Raw genomic sequence first — 13,686 nt, forward strand, 5'->3', positions numbered from 1 at the left:
TCTCTACATGTTATGCTGTACTCACCAGAAGTATAGTGACCATCTGTCACCACACAATGGTACTGCGATATCATTGAAATACCCTATGCTATGCCTCCCCCCCCCATGACTTATTCATTCCATAACTAGAAGCTTGTATCTCCTACTCCCCTTCACCCATTTTGACCATCCCCCACCCCCTTTCCTCCAGCAAACTTCAATTTGTTCTCTGTATTTATACGTCTGATTCTGCTCTTTCTACAATACCATTTAAAAATTTTTTTTTCAACTTTTATTTATTTTTGGGACAGAGAGAGAGAGAGCATGAACGGGGGAGGGGCAGACAGAGAGGGAGACACAGAATCGGAAGCAGGCTCCAGGCTCTGAGCCATCAGCCCAGAGCCTGACGCGGGGCTCGAACTCACGGACCGCGAGATTGTGACCTGGCTGAAGTCGGACGCTTAACCGACTGCGCCACCCAGGCGCCCCTACAATACCATTTTAAATGACCGGATATATTATTGTTTATGATTGCAATGCTTTTTATTTTTTTTATAAGCAACAGTCTATGGCTGGACATTTTTTAAAATGAAATTTATTGTCAAATTGGTTTCCATACACCACCCAGTGCTCATCCCGACAAGTGCTCTCCTCAATGCCCATCACCCACTTTCCCCTCTCCCCCACCCCCCATCAACCCTCAGTTTGTTCTCAGTATTTAAGAGTCTCTTATGGTTTGCCTCCTTCTCTCTCTGTAACTTTTTTTCCCCCTTTCCCCTCCCCCCTGGTCCTCTGCTGAGTTTCTCAGAATCCACATATGAGTGAAAACATATGGTACCTGTTCTTCTCTGCCTGACTTATTTCACTTAGCATAACACTTTCCAGTTCCATCCACGTTGCTACAAATGGCCAGATTTCATTCTTTCTCATTGCCAAGTAGTTTTCCACTGTATATATAAACCACATCTTCTTTATCCATTCGTCGGTTGATGGACATTTAGGCTCTTTCCATAATTTGGCTATTGTTGAAAGTGCTGCCATAAACACCGGGGTACAAATGCCCCTGTGCATCAGCACTCCTGTATCCCTTGGGTAAATTCCTAGCAGTGCTATTGCTGGGTCACAGGGTAGATCTATTTTTAATTTTTTGAGGAATCTCCACAGTGTTTTCCAGAGCAGCTGCACCAGTTTGCATTCCCACCAACAGTGCAAGAGGGTTTCCATTTCTCCACAGCCTTTTGGCTGGACATTTTTATTACCACCACCAATCACCCTGTTTTTTGCTCTTTATAGTGCTACAGCAAACATCTTTGAAAAGCTGTAAAAGCAGAAGCCTAAAAGCAGTGAATAAGCATAATTATAAGGTTTCTCATATGCATTGTCAGATTTTCATAGAAGATGAATATTTACATGTACTTCCATCAGTGGTGGGGGTTCTAATTTTAAACAGGGTAGTCAGATAAGACTTTGCTGAGAAAATAACATTTAAGCAAAAATTTTAGGAAGTAAGCCATGCATGCATCTGGGAAAAGTACAAAAATTTTGAGGCAAGTAAGTGTCTCACATGCTCAAAGAAGAGCTAGAAGGCTGGTGTGGCTGGAGGAGAGGTGGGAGATTAGATCAAAGGGGCTTGGGATTTTTAAGGTCCTTATAGACCACTGTGCAGACTTAGTCCTTTATTCTGAGATGGGGAGCCTTTGGAGGGTTTTTAGCAGAGGCAAGTGGTAAAACTTGGCTTACATTTTAAAAGATCACTTTGGAGGCTCCTGGGTGGCCCAGTCGGTTGAGTGTCCGGCTTTGGCTCAGATCATGATCTGAGTTCAAGCCCTGAGTCAGGCTCTGTGCTGACAGCTCGGAGCCTGGAGCCTGTTTCAGATTCCGTGTCTCCCTGTTTCTCTGCTCCTCCCCTGCTGGTGCTCTGTCTCTCTCTCTCTCTCTCAAAAATAAATAAATAAGCACTAAAAAACATTTAAAAGATCACTTTGGTCATTGTATTGAGAATAGGTTGAGTTTAATAAGGCAAAGGTAGCAGAAGAGAGATGAGTTAAGAGGATATCACAATAATCTAGGCTTACCAGGGTGGTAGCAGTGGAGGCAGGGAAAAGTAATAAGATCGTGGAAATGTTTTGAAGTGGAACTGGCAAGATTTTCCTGTAGATTGAAAATGAGACAACAGAGAGGAATCAAAAGTGACTCCAGAATTTTTGGCCTGAGTAAATTGCAGGCTCCTCAGATTGTCATCAGTTTATATGGGGAAGACTGTGGGTGGAGCAGGTCCATCTTCAATAAGACTTGGAGTTCAGTTGGACATATTAAGTTTGAGATATAGATTAGATATCAAAATGTAGCTGTTGAGTAGACAGCTGAGTATATGAGACTGACAGTCAAGGGCAAAGCCCAAGCTGGAGATACACATTTGGGCACTGTTAGATTATGTATGGTATAGATCACTAAGGAAGTAGGTGAGTATAGATAGAAGAAGTCCAAGACTAAACTTGGGGAGCTGTGATGTTAGGAGGTTGGAGAGATGTGGTGGAATCAGCACAGCAGACTGGTTCCTCCTTCAAAGCTATTTAACAAAATACGTAATTTGAAATGATATTGCCAATCACCTGTTGATAGCTAGTTATACCTATCTTGGGATTAAATCTATCGCTTTCTGGAATATAGAAATAGAATATTATGAAGTGGTCCCCAGAGAAGCCTTAATTTTAGATAGGAACCCTGAAGACTCTCTATCTACAGACCTCAAAGAATATTTCACTGGGAGCTAAAATCAGAGATCATGGGAGAAGCCATAAAACTTCTTATGTTATCTAAATAGGAGCTTTTTGCCTTATGTGAGGAAAAAAGCAAGAGTAAGTATGTAGGAAACATCTGTGTATTTAGAAATGTAGTTATGGGAAAACAGAAAGGAAATGGCACAGGCTTTGGAGTCAGTTGGATCAAGGTTTGTATCCTTGGTCTGCTGTTTATTAACTATATGGTCTTGGGAAAGTTACTAGCTGTGTTTTTTTCAGAAACCTCAAGTAAGTGGAGGAATATAAATTTGAAGAGTTACATGCAAAGAATGCATATCAAAATGTCTAACACAGTGCCTAATGTATAGTAGATGTTCAAACTATAATGGCCTATGTGCCTTTATTATTTTTATTAAGTTCATGCAAATGAACAAAGCAGATTTTGTTATGACACTCCAGGCTCCAGTGTGTTTCCAGGTTCCAGATGAGGCCATGGCCCTGAGGATCTCTATAATGAGAAGTAGAGATCTAAGAAAGAAATGAGAATTGGGTGACCCTCAATGGCCCCTGTTTAAAACTATATTTTTATTTTGGAGTAAACTTGCCTCTGTCCAAGGCAGAATGCAATATAAAAAACCCTTTTGGGGACGTAGGGATTGAGATCAGTGAAATAACATTAGTGAAGTCCAGCTGGCACTTCCCTCAAGGGGAGAACACAGTACAACCTTGGATGTAGGAGTCAGGAGTGCAGGGAATAGTAGAGGGAAAGGGATCTGTGAAATGCAGCTTGGCACTCAGAGAAGTCTTGATGGTTCATAGTCTTGATAGTTCAGCCCCTAAACCCATGCTGCTGGTCACTGTGCTTGGATAAGTCACTCTAATAATTGGGGCTGAAAAAATTGTTAGAAAAAACTTATACTGAGGAGTTGATTGAATAGTGATCAATATGATTTGTTTTTGTGTAAGTCATAGGCAATGGGTGAAGAGGAAATATCTTGCCTGGAATATGGTTGCTCTTGCCTTCAACACTTGAAGACTTGACTTCAGCTTGAGGAATTTTTTTTTGTTAAAGGTTTATTTGTAAACCTTTTAATTTTTTTTTTTACCGTTTATTTATTTTTCAGAGAGAGAGAGAGAGAGAGAGAGAGAGAGAGAGAGAGAGAGAGAGAATGTGAGCAGGGGAGGGGCAGAGACAGAGGGAGACACAGAATCCGAAGCAGGCTCCAGGCTCTGAGCTGTCAGCACAGAGCCCCACGCGGGGCTCGAACTCACGAGCTGTGAGATGGTGATCTGAGCTGAAGTTGGACACTTAACCGACTGAGCCACCCAGGTGCCCCAAGGAATTTTTTTTAATGGCTCTAACTTTGTTAAATCTGGGTCTTGACCAGGTTGCCAACTTAAAATACAGAGAGCACTGGGCTTTTTTTTTTTTTTTTTAACATTTTCTTCTGATATTTCTTTTACTCATATTTGCATTTCACAGAGTCAAGTGGCAGAAGATATATTTAGAAATATTTTGGGAGTATATGGGTAGGGTGGGTGGGAGGTCTCAAGGAGGTTTGGATGCCATTCTGATGGTTTTAGAGTTTATTTCAGGACAATTGGGAACAATTGAAGGTTTTTACCTCCCAATATAGAAACCAGTTCTTTTATTTTTTAAATGTTTATTTATTTATCAGAGAGAGATTGGGGGTGGGGAGAAGGGCTGAGAGAGAGAGAGGGAGAGAGAAAATCCCAAGCAGGCTCCTCACTGTCAGCACAGAGCCCAATGTGGGGGTTAATCTCATGAACCAGGAGATCATGACCTGAGCTATAATCAAGAGTTAGATGCTTAACCAGCTGAGCACCCCAGAAAGAAGTTCTTCTAGAGACTATGTTTTAAAGGTTGTATTGGTTTTCTATGGCTCCTATAACAAATTATCAGAAACACCTTAACACAAATTTCTTATGTTACAATACTGTAGGTCAGAAGTTTGACCAGTTTTAATGGGCTAAAATCAAAGTGTTGTCAAGGTTGTGCTTCTTGTTAGAGAGAATCCATTTCCTTGCCTATTTTGGTTGTTGTTAGAATTCAGTTCCTTGCAATTGTAGTACTAAAGTTCCCATTTCTTTGCTAGCTGGAAGCTGAGGTTCGCTCTCAGTTTCTAGAGACTGCTTACATTTCTTGCTTTGTAGCTCCCTTCTTCCATTTTCAAAACCTGCAATGGCAGCTCAGGTCTTTCTCATGCTTTGAATCTCTGCTGCCTTTCTGTTGTCACATCTCTTTGCCCAAATATTCTCTCTTCTTCTTCTATTTTTAACAGCCCATATGATTGCACTGGCCCCACCCACATAATCCAGGATAATCTCCCCATCCTCAAGTCCATAAGCATAATCACAGCTGCAAAACTGGCTTTTTCATGGAAAAAAACCCATATTTATGGGTTCTGGGGATTAGGGTGTGGACATCTTTGGGGAGCCATTATTCTGCCTAACACCAAGGTCTTTAATGTATAGATTGTGTTTTAAATTTAGGGAATAGGAAATATTATCCAAGGGTAGTGTGTGGTTGTTTCCTCAGTCTACATCTGTTGGAAGATTACCCATCCTTGTCCTGTATTCCCCAGTCTCTTGGATATCCAGAATTCCCTGATCATTTCCAGATTTGGGGCCCTGGAGTTCTCAGTTTTCAAGTTCTTTACCATGTCTTCAACCAGAGGACTGGTACCTGCTTTCTTGACCTTATTAATCCCGTGGTCTGTGTGTAGCTAAGCCCAATTTCTGCCCTTCCTTCACCTCCTCTCAGCCATATCTGCTTCTGGAATCTTCCACTGCCCTGAGATTATACTCTTCTTGGATCTAGATGACTTCTTCACCCTGTTCTGGAGCTGCCAGGCTTCCTGTTGGACTTGATTTATGGCAGTGACCCTGTCCTGAAGTTCTCTTTGTTAGCCTCTTATGCATCCGCTAACTCTCTCCCTGTAGCATGCTGCAGTCAGTGTAGCAGTGAGAGGGAGCATGGCCGTTCTTAGGAGAGATTATTCCAGTACCCAGGATTTTAGCCACAAGGGAAAGCTTCAAGCTCTTTGAATGATAAGAGAAGTGGCAGAAAAACAGAAGCCAAAATCTGTTGTGATGCCACAGACTCCCCTATAATTTTGAGGCTGAGAGCATGGGATTGAGAAACGATATTTGGAGGTTCTATTCTAGGCTCTGATGTCTGTCAGCTTTGGATAATGTTAAGTACTCTCTTTTAGTCTCATTTTTCTCATTTGTAAAGTGAGGATAAAAGATAACCTCAGAGGATTGTTGTGAGCATTAAACGAGATAATGGGTACAACCCTACTACTGTGTGAAGAGTGCTCATGTCATGTTTTGTCCTTGGTTCTTCACATCGTTATGGGATATGGGAAGAGACACAACCAAGAAAACATAGGCTACTGGTGTAATGCATTTCTGTTTGGAGATTTTTATTTTGAGTTTGGAGGAAATAGTGGCCTGTATAGTCAATGACTAGAGCCAGTGGGATACAGAGAGCGTAGAAGGGTGTCATTTATCCTTAGTGATGTTCTCGATCCAGGAGGTATATTTGTGAACATTGGTGTAGATTCCGACATCCCCTCCCATGAAGTGACCGACCTCGATTCCCTGGAGCTTGTTTTTGCAGATGACAGTAGCGACGGCCACCTCCTACCAGAGATCATGCAGAGGGAGAGAGACAAGAGAGATATGATCGGATCTTCTCACAGGAGCCCTCTAGTCCCCCAGTGGGATGAGCCCTGCCCAGAGGTAGGCTCATGGGTTATGAAAACAGCACCGAATTGGGAGATAGGAAACTGGAGTCATTTACCTAGCTTTGTTGTAACTAGCCTTGTTTCATCTTGAGAAAGTCAGAGAAAAACTTCTCTAGAACTCACATGTAAAATGAGTCAAACCCCATTTATTTGGACTGGTGAAGCGAGTTTCCCTTGTGAAAAATTTGAATTCTTTTTTAAAGCAATGCCTGTTTTTTCTTGCAGCTATGAGAGTAATAAATCTAGCAAAGTGTTATTAACTAGAGCAATTGCATGCCACACTTTAATGGATAAAGGCATCTGTAAGGAGGGCCTGGTGCAGCCTTATCAAATTCTCAAAAGATTGCGAGAGGATGAGGGCTTTCTAATTTTCTAATCGCTGTCATGATTAAACTAGACACATACAAGCAAATGAATGTTGAATATAGAGGAAAGATTACCCCAAAAATTCGGCTGAACACTTTCACAAATTTCACGCATAAGGAGTTCCTGTGGCTTTTTCCTTGTTCAGTTTTCTGGCAATCTTTATCAGACATCACAGGAGCCTCCAGGTTCTGCCTTAAATCAGGATGCCTGCCTGAGGGAAGACAGGATAAAAAAGGTTGACTGCTCGCAATTGTTATTTAGACTCTTCAGTCACTGCCCTGTGTTTCAACTGGTGTTTTGTGTGTATGTCTGAAGAAAAAAGGGCTGAGAAAAGGCAAGGATCTTGTGCATGGTTATGAGAGTTAATCTAGAGGATTGAAAAAATAGCCTGCATGACTCTTTTAAGAAGTGGTTTTCTTTCCATCGTATCTAGTCTTGGAGGAATATGGGGTGACCTGACTCAAGTCCTCAGAGGTGTCCCCTATGTGCAAAATGAGCCTGGATGCAAGGGAGGAGCACAGCCTCCCTGATGTGAACCATGTGTCTGGCAGTCAGGAATAGTGTGGCCTGTGTGCAGAGTCCGATGGCCTGGTGGCCCCGGCTGCTGGAGCCTGGAGGAGGTAGCTCTGTGTCATCGTGTCATCACTGGGTTGGGAGGAGCTTTGGACTTCCGGATGAGTCTCTTTTTCCTAGCACCCTCATGGTCTCCATCCATTCTCCTCTCCTCTCTTCTCAGCTCTGTGGACATGGGTGACTGATGACCCTGATTTGCTGTGGAAGGTACACTCACCATTGTTATCTTGGCTCCAGTCCAAACCTGAGAGCAGACAGACAGTGCCTGGCCGGACATTGCTGGTGGCGAGGGAAAGTGGCTGGACTTTGTTGTTGAAGTTGGCAGGCTTAGCCAGCTTAATGAGCATGAGGTCATCCTGGGGAGCGCTATGGCTGTAGTTCCAGTAGCGGATAATCTGAATGGGGTTAATTGTCTGCTCTGTGCCATCTCTGACTCTGATCCTGAAATTTCCCAGCATCACTTTCAGGTTTCTGGAGGGAGAAGGGGGTGGGAGTAATCACTGTCATCATCACCATCACCGCCACCACCACCACCACCACCACCATCATCATCAAAGATATTAAATGTTATAATGTGTCAGGTACTATGCCAATTGCTCGGTCTGCATTCTGGATTACCTCATTTACTACTTACAACAAAACTATGAAGTGTATTCTATCTTTAATCCATTTAACAGATGATGGAACCACATAGCAGTAATTCCTCCATGGTCACACAGTAGGTGGTGGAGCCTTAACCACTGTGTTTTCATGTAGCATCCTTAATGTCGTAAAGAGGAAAATCATGCATGGCATAGAAATAATATTTTCCCTCCACTCCAGCTCCAGCCTCTCCAACTGAGCATTTCCATTCTGGTGGAGGTAAGACAATGGCATGACCTGAGTGGTGGAGATCCGTTGGTTTCATTAGACCCACTCACAACCCTGCTTCATCCTGCTCTCTGCCTTTGGAAGGTGTTACATATGGATTAAGCCAATGGGTTCTCCTGTCCTCTGCTCTCTGCTTGGGTTTCGGTTGATAGCAAGCACCAGGAAGTAGTTAGAGGAGAAGAGTGAGGTTCGAGTATTTATCCTCCAAGCTCCCTTCATGCAGGGCTGCCCCAGCTTCTATCAGGCAATCCCTGTACACAGGGCTTCCTCTCTTCCTTTCTCTCTCCTCCCACCCTCCCCTGCTCCCCTCTCCTTTGAACCAACCTCTCCTCTTGCCCCTTTAGGTCTAGGGGGAGTAACTATACCCTTCTAATACTAATCCTGGGGGCACTGAACTCTTCTTTGTGCTTCCCCTATAACTTGTCCGTGCCTTTGTCGTTAGTCATTTTTAAAAATTCTCCTCAATTTGTCCAATTTGAGTGTACCCTCAGTTACCTGCTGGTCCCTTAATTAATAAAACACATTTATCTCATCAGTAAAAAACTTGAAACAAACTGATGGGAGACTGAGGAGGCACAGTGTATGGAACAGGTTTCCTTCCCAGCAGCAGTAGTGACATTTGGAGCCGGGTAATTGTTGAGGGGGTGCACATTGTAGAATGTTTAGTAGCATCCTTGCCATGGGCCCTATTCTCTAGATAGATGCCAGTAGCACAGCACCCCTCAGTCCACTGTGACAACCGAAAATATCTTCACTTTGCCAAATGTACCCTGGAAGGAAAAGTTGCCTCCCTTTGAGAACCACTCATGTAGAATGAATCAGGCTGTTTCAGGGGGTGGGAGTGAGGGTTCCCAACACTCACGGTAAGTAGCAGTGAGCTGGAGCCAGCACCCAGTTGTTTTTGATGAGGACACCCACACAGGGGTTGAAGTGTGACTTGAGGTATACCAAGTAGGGAGCATGGTCGTCTTTCTGTACAGATGCGTGAGTAGAGAAAACTGTCCCTGAGAAAATAATTAGTATTCTTAACATATAAAACATTCTTAATATAGAAGACATATCTTAGGACAAATAAGACAGTTAACAGTTTCCTAGTTGAAAGGAACATGGATAGTTTTCTTTCTTTCTTTCTTTCTTTCTTTCTTTCTTTCTTTCTTTCTTTCTTTCTTTCTTTCTCTCTCTCTCTCTCTCTCTCTCTCTCTCTCTCTCTCTCTCTCTTTCTTTCTTTCTTTCTTTCTTTCTTTCTTTCTTTTTTTCTTTCTTATTATTTTAATGTCTATTTCATTTTTGAGAGAGAGAGAGCCAGAGTATGAGCAGGGAGGGGGAGAGAGGGAGACAGAATCTGAAGCAGGCTTCAGGCTCTGAGCTGTTAGCCCAGAGCCCGAGATGGGGTTCGAACTCATGAACCGTGAGATCATGACCTGAGCCAAAGTCAGATGCTTAGCTGACTGAGCCACCCAGGTGCCCCTAGAATATGGATAATTTTAAAGAAATAATTGATTGGCCAGGAAATATGAAAATGTTTGACCCTCTTTTTCTAATAAAATGTAAATTAAAATGATATACCATTTTATCTGATACTTATAATATTAATTTTTGGTTTAATGTTGATAATATTGAATCTAAGAAAGTACAATGAAGAGACTCTTTTACTACATGTAGCAACGTGAATTGATTCTTTTTGAAAAGCAATTTAGAAATAGGCATCAAAAGTGTAAATAGTTCATCACTTGTGACCTAATAGTTCCAACCCTAAGAATCTGTCCTAAAATAATCAGATATAGACAAAGATTATGAATGTGTGCTCATTTTAACACTATTTATAATAGGTAAACACTGGAAATATAAGTGTCCAATATAGTAATGAAATAAAAAAGTACATCAATATATGGAAATATTAAAATTGTATTTATAAAGAATATTAAACAGCAAAGAAAATATTAATAACCTTTCTTTAAGTTAAAAATGATAATGAAATGTATATTAATCTAGTAATCCAGTTGTCTAAAAACAAGCAAAGAAACAAAAAGATAAACCATTTGCATGACAAATAAATAAATGAAGCCTGAGAGTAAGTTGAAGTGTTAGCATGTGTAGACTGTGAGGTGAGGTTATGAAGTGTTTATTTTTTTCCTACTTTTTAATATTTCTAACTTTTTAATATTAACATGTAATATTTAAAAAATGACTTATTAAAGAAAAACACTTAAGAAAGGGAGGAAGGCTGCTTGTAGTATCAGAAATAAAATACTGTTCTTACCTCGGCTGCCCTTGGTTCTTCCATTTATCCTTCCCAAGTCTTGGCCTCCACCTCCCCATACCCTTTTATGATCACATAGTTAGAAATCCCAAGGGAAAAAGGACAGGAGGCATTGAGGCATTGAGCTCTTGTTCTAAGTGCTTTACATGGATTTATTTAACACTTTCACAACATCTCTATGATGTAGTTAGTAATATCCCCATTTTGATTGAAGAAACTAAAGCATGGGTAGATTGACTTGTCTGTGCTCACACGGCTAATAGTGATGCAACATAGATGGTCTGGAGGTGGTGGGAGATGCCTCACCAGCAAATTCTGCCATCAGAAGGACTCGTGGAAGTCAGGGAGTGCAGGGGTTAGGGCCCTTGCATTTGATCTTTTGTTTCTACCTTCTTCATTCCCTGCTTTCTGAGTCTCTAAGCTTCTGGAATAGGGGGGATATCAGACTTCGGAATGTGTTCTTTGTCCCTGTGACCACACTGGGACTTGCCCAGTGGGTGATGAAGCCCACATTTTGGAATCACCAGTGGGGAATGCTCACTGTTGAGCACTCTCCAAGGCAAGTGAGCACCATCACCCGTCCCATAGCTTAGCACTGGAAGGGTGAGCTCAGCCTCATGGGAGCCTATGGGTGTGGTCTGGGACAGGAGATACCTACTTCTGTCCATGACCGCTTTTCTTGGACTCTTCTTTTGTATCCTCTACACACCCCAATCTGCCTTCCTCCAGCCTGCATTAACCTGTGCCTTATAGGACAGAGTAGAAGCTCATGGATACATACCAGCAAGGACACCCAAATAAAAGATAAATTTCATAGCAGTCCAGATCTTTCCCCGTGAGATGCAGAAGATCAGCAGAGTATGGAACTCTCAGGAACACCTGGTAGAATCAATGGCTATGGTTAGGCGTGGGGACCCAAAATAGGATGGGAAAGCAGATCTGGGCATAAATGGGGGGAGGGAAGAAGGCCCCAGGTAGACAGATGAAGGTCCTTCTGCTCCAGGGAGGCTGGGGGATGGGAGACTGTGCCTCTCTTGGGTCTTTCAAAGAAGGAAAAAGAAGCCTTGTTCCTTAGACTTCCAGATCCAGGCTCCTCTCCCTGCTATGCCTCAAAGCCCATCTGCCCAAGTCAGCTGTCTATGGGAAAGGGACTCTGGCTCAGGACTCATCTTCCTCAGGGAGTTTCTGAGGCCAGGGCTGTGGGGGACAAGATGCTCCACCTTAGCTCAGGTAGACAGTGTCCCCAGGTTTGCTCTGAACACCCTAATGGTTACTTATACTTTCCCTTAGCCCCTCCCATCTTTATTACACTGGCTTCACCTTTCCCTGTGACCACTGTTTCATCACTCAGTCATCATCACCACCAGGTCTGGTGGTCCTGATCACCAGCTTTGAGCCAAGGAAATGTGGAAATGAAAAGCACTCACAGAACAGTTATTTTGGCAGTTGGAGAATGGTGTACATTCTGGATTATATTAAATTTAGGATCTTCTGTGTTTTGGTGACAGTTCACAAGGCAGGACCTGTTGGTGCTTTTTACCGAATGGAAAGATTTCTCTGGCAATGATAAATGGCTAGGGTCATCCTTGGCTAATTTGGAGACACTCTAACAAGAACAGTTTCACTATTAGCTAACATTCATTGAACACTTGCCAAATCCGAGGCACTGAGCTACATTCTTTACTTCTGTATGGACATTGTCCATGGGGATCTTGTATCAGGTCAGTCTGAGATTTGTAAAATTACTATACTTTGTGCCACTCTAATCCTTCAGGGTTTCTTAAACCCATAATCTCATTCCAGTGGCACAACAAGCTGCAAAGAGGAGACAGGGCTGGGGTGGTTTTTTTCTTGATCTGTAGGTGGCCGAACTGAAACAGAATTTAAGTCATTTTCTCAAAGTCACACATGATTGGAAAGATAGAAGTAGAATCCTGATCTCCTTATTGGGTACACACAGCTTTTCAACTATATCCTCCAGGCTTTGACTAATCAACTAGCATTCCTAGACCTTGGAAGGTCCATTCCATCATGCAACTTCCCTGAGAATAGGGCTTCGGTATGAAATATGCTTGAGGTTCAAAGACAGGATGGAGCTATGGAAGGTTTTCTGTTGGTGAGGGTAGGAGTAGTTAGCACAGGTGAAAAGTTGAGAAAGAGATATTCTTTACTCTGACGTTGTTTGTCCTAGATTTTTTGTAAAGTTTATGGACCAGGAAGGGAGTTTGGGTCCTTTCCAAAAACAACAGATTTTCTGGAGGAGGCTGTTACTGGGGACAGCTACCGGTCTATGAGTCTCAAATTAGTATCTCCAGCCCAGACCACCTGTCCCACAGATACAACTGCCTCCTGGAAACCTTTTTTTTTTTTTTTTTTTTTGCATCTGCTTTAGCTCCCTGAGATCTTGAGATTTAGCATGTCAAAATTTAACCCTTCATGCCTCCAGCCTTTTAAATGCATTCTTTGCCTGTTTTTCTTATTTTAGGAGATAACTCTGCCTTCCATTTGTTTGATTTCTCTCTTTCTGACCACTCAACCTCAAACCATCCTACTTCCAGATGTCTCTTAAATCCATCCTGATCTTTCCATCCTCACTGCTGTCATCCTGATCTAGGCCACAATCGTTGTGCTTGAACTCCTGTATATGCCCATCTAGTGTTGCTCAACTTGGCCTTCTCTTTTGTACTCAGAATTGGTTTTTTCCCCCTGAAATGCAGATGAGATCATTCCAGTCTCCTTTTAAAAACTCTTCAGTAGTTCCCTGCTGCCAGTAGCATAATCCCCCAGCATGCTTTAGGGGCCTCCCTTGATCCTCATCCCATTTTGTCCTCTTCAGTCCTCTCTGCTCAGCTTCTCTCTGCCTCCCCTCTCCCACCCACCTACCCCACACACTTTTCTCCAGGCCTACCAAACCACTTTCAGTTGCAGGTTTTCTTGTTTCAATACTAATACCTTTTTAACATTAGCCTTTGAATGCTCTCTGCAGTTTGCTAATCCCATTTATTTTTTCCTTTTTTGTTTTAGGATACTGATATCTGATATGGACATTGTTCTTTAAGCTTCTTTTTGAAAAAATAATTTTAGAATTCTATGGAGGGATGGATGGGTGTGTGTGCGTGTGTGT

The 13,686-nt window shown here is 42.4% G+C and overlaps 2 protein-coding genes across 3 annotated transcripts in view; one reads left to right on the forward strand and one right to left on the reverse strand.

Moving 5' to 3' along the window:
* Positions 1-6,143: 6,143 nt before the first annotated feature.
* On the reverse strand, positions 6,144-11,842 carry PRSS37 (serine protease 37). Its single transcript, XM_003983114.5, has 6 exons — positions 11,783-11,842; positions 11,344-11,441; positions 9,165-9,306; positions 7,650-7,903; positions 6,934-7,070; positions 6,144-6,389 (listed from the first exon to the last, which is right to left on the reverse strand). The coding sequence occupies exons 2-6, from the start codon at positions 11,375-11,377 to the stop codon at positions 6,249-6,251; spliced, it is 708 nt and encodes a 235-aa protein (XP_003983163.1). The 5' UTR covers positions 11,378-11,441; positions 11,783-11,842; the 3' UTR covers positions 6,144-6,248.
* Positions 11,843-11,960: 118 nt separating this feature from the next.
* The window catches only part of MGAM (maltase-glucoamylase), a 230,085-nt gene continuing 228,359 nt past the window's right edge, over positions 11,961-13,686 (forward strand). For both annotated transcript variants that reach the window (XM_045052868.1, XM_045052869.1), the window contains exon 1: positions 11,961-12,283. The gene's annotated coding sequence lies outside the window, so the exon portion shown is untranslated. The remainder of the gene's footprint in view (positions 12,284-13,686) is intronic.

This window comes from Felis catus, chromosome A2, assembly GCF_018350175.1.
Source record: "Felis catus isolate Fca126 chromosome A2, F.catus_Fca126_mat1.0, whole genome shotgun sequence".
Classification (NCBI taxonomy): domain Eukaryota; kingdom Metazoa; phylum Chordata; class Mammalia; order Carnivora; family Felidae; genus Felis; species Felis catus.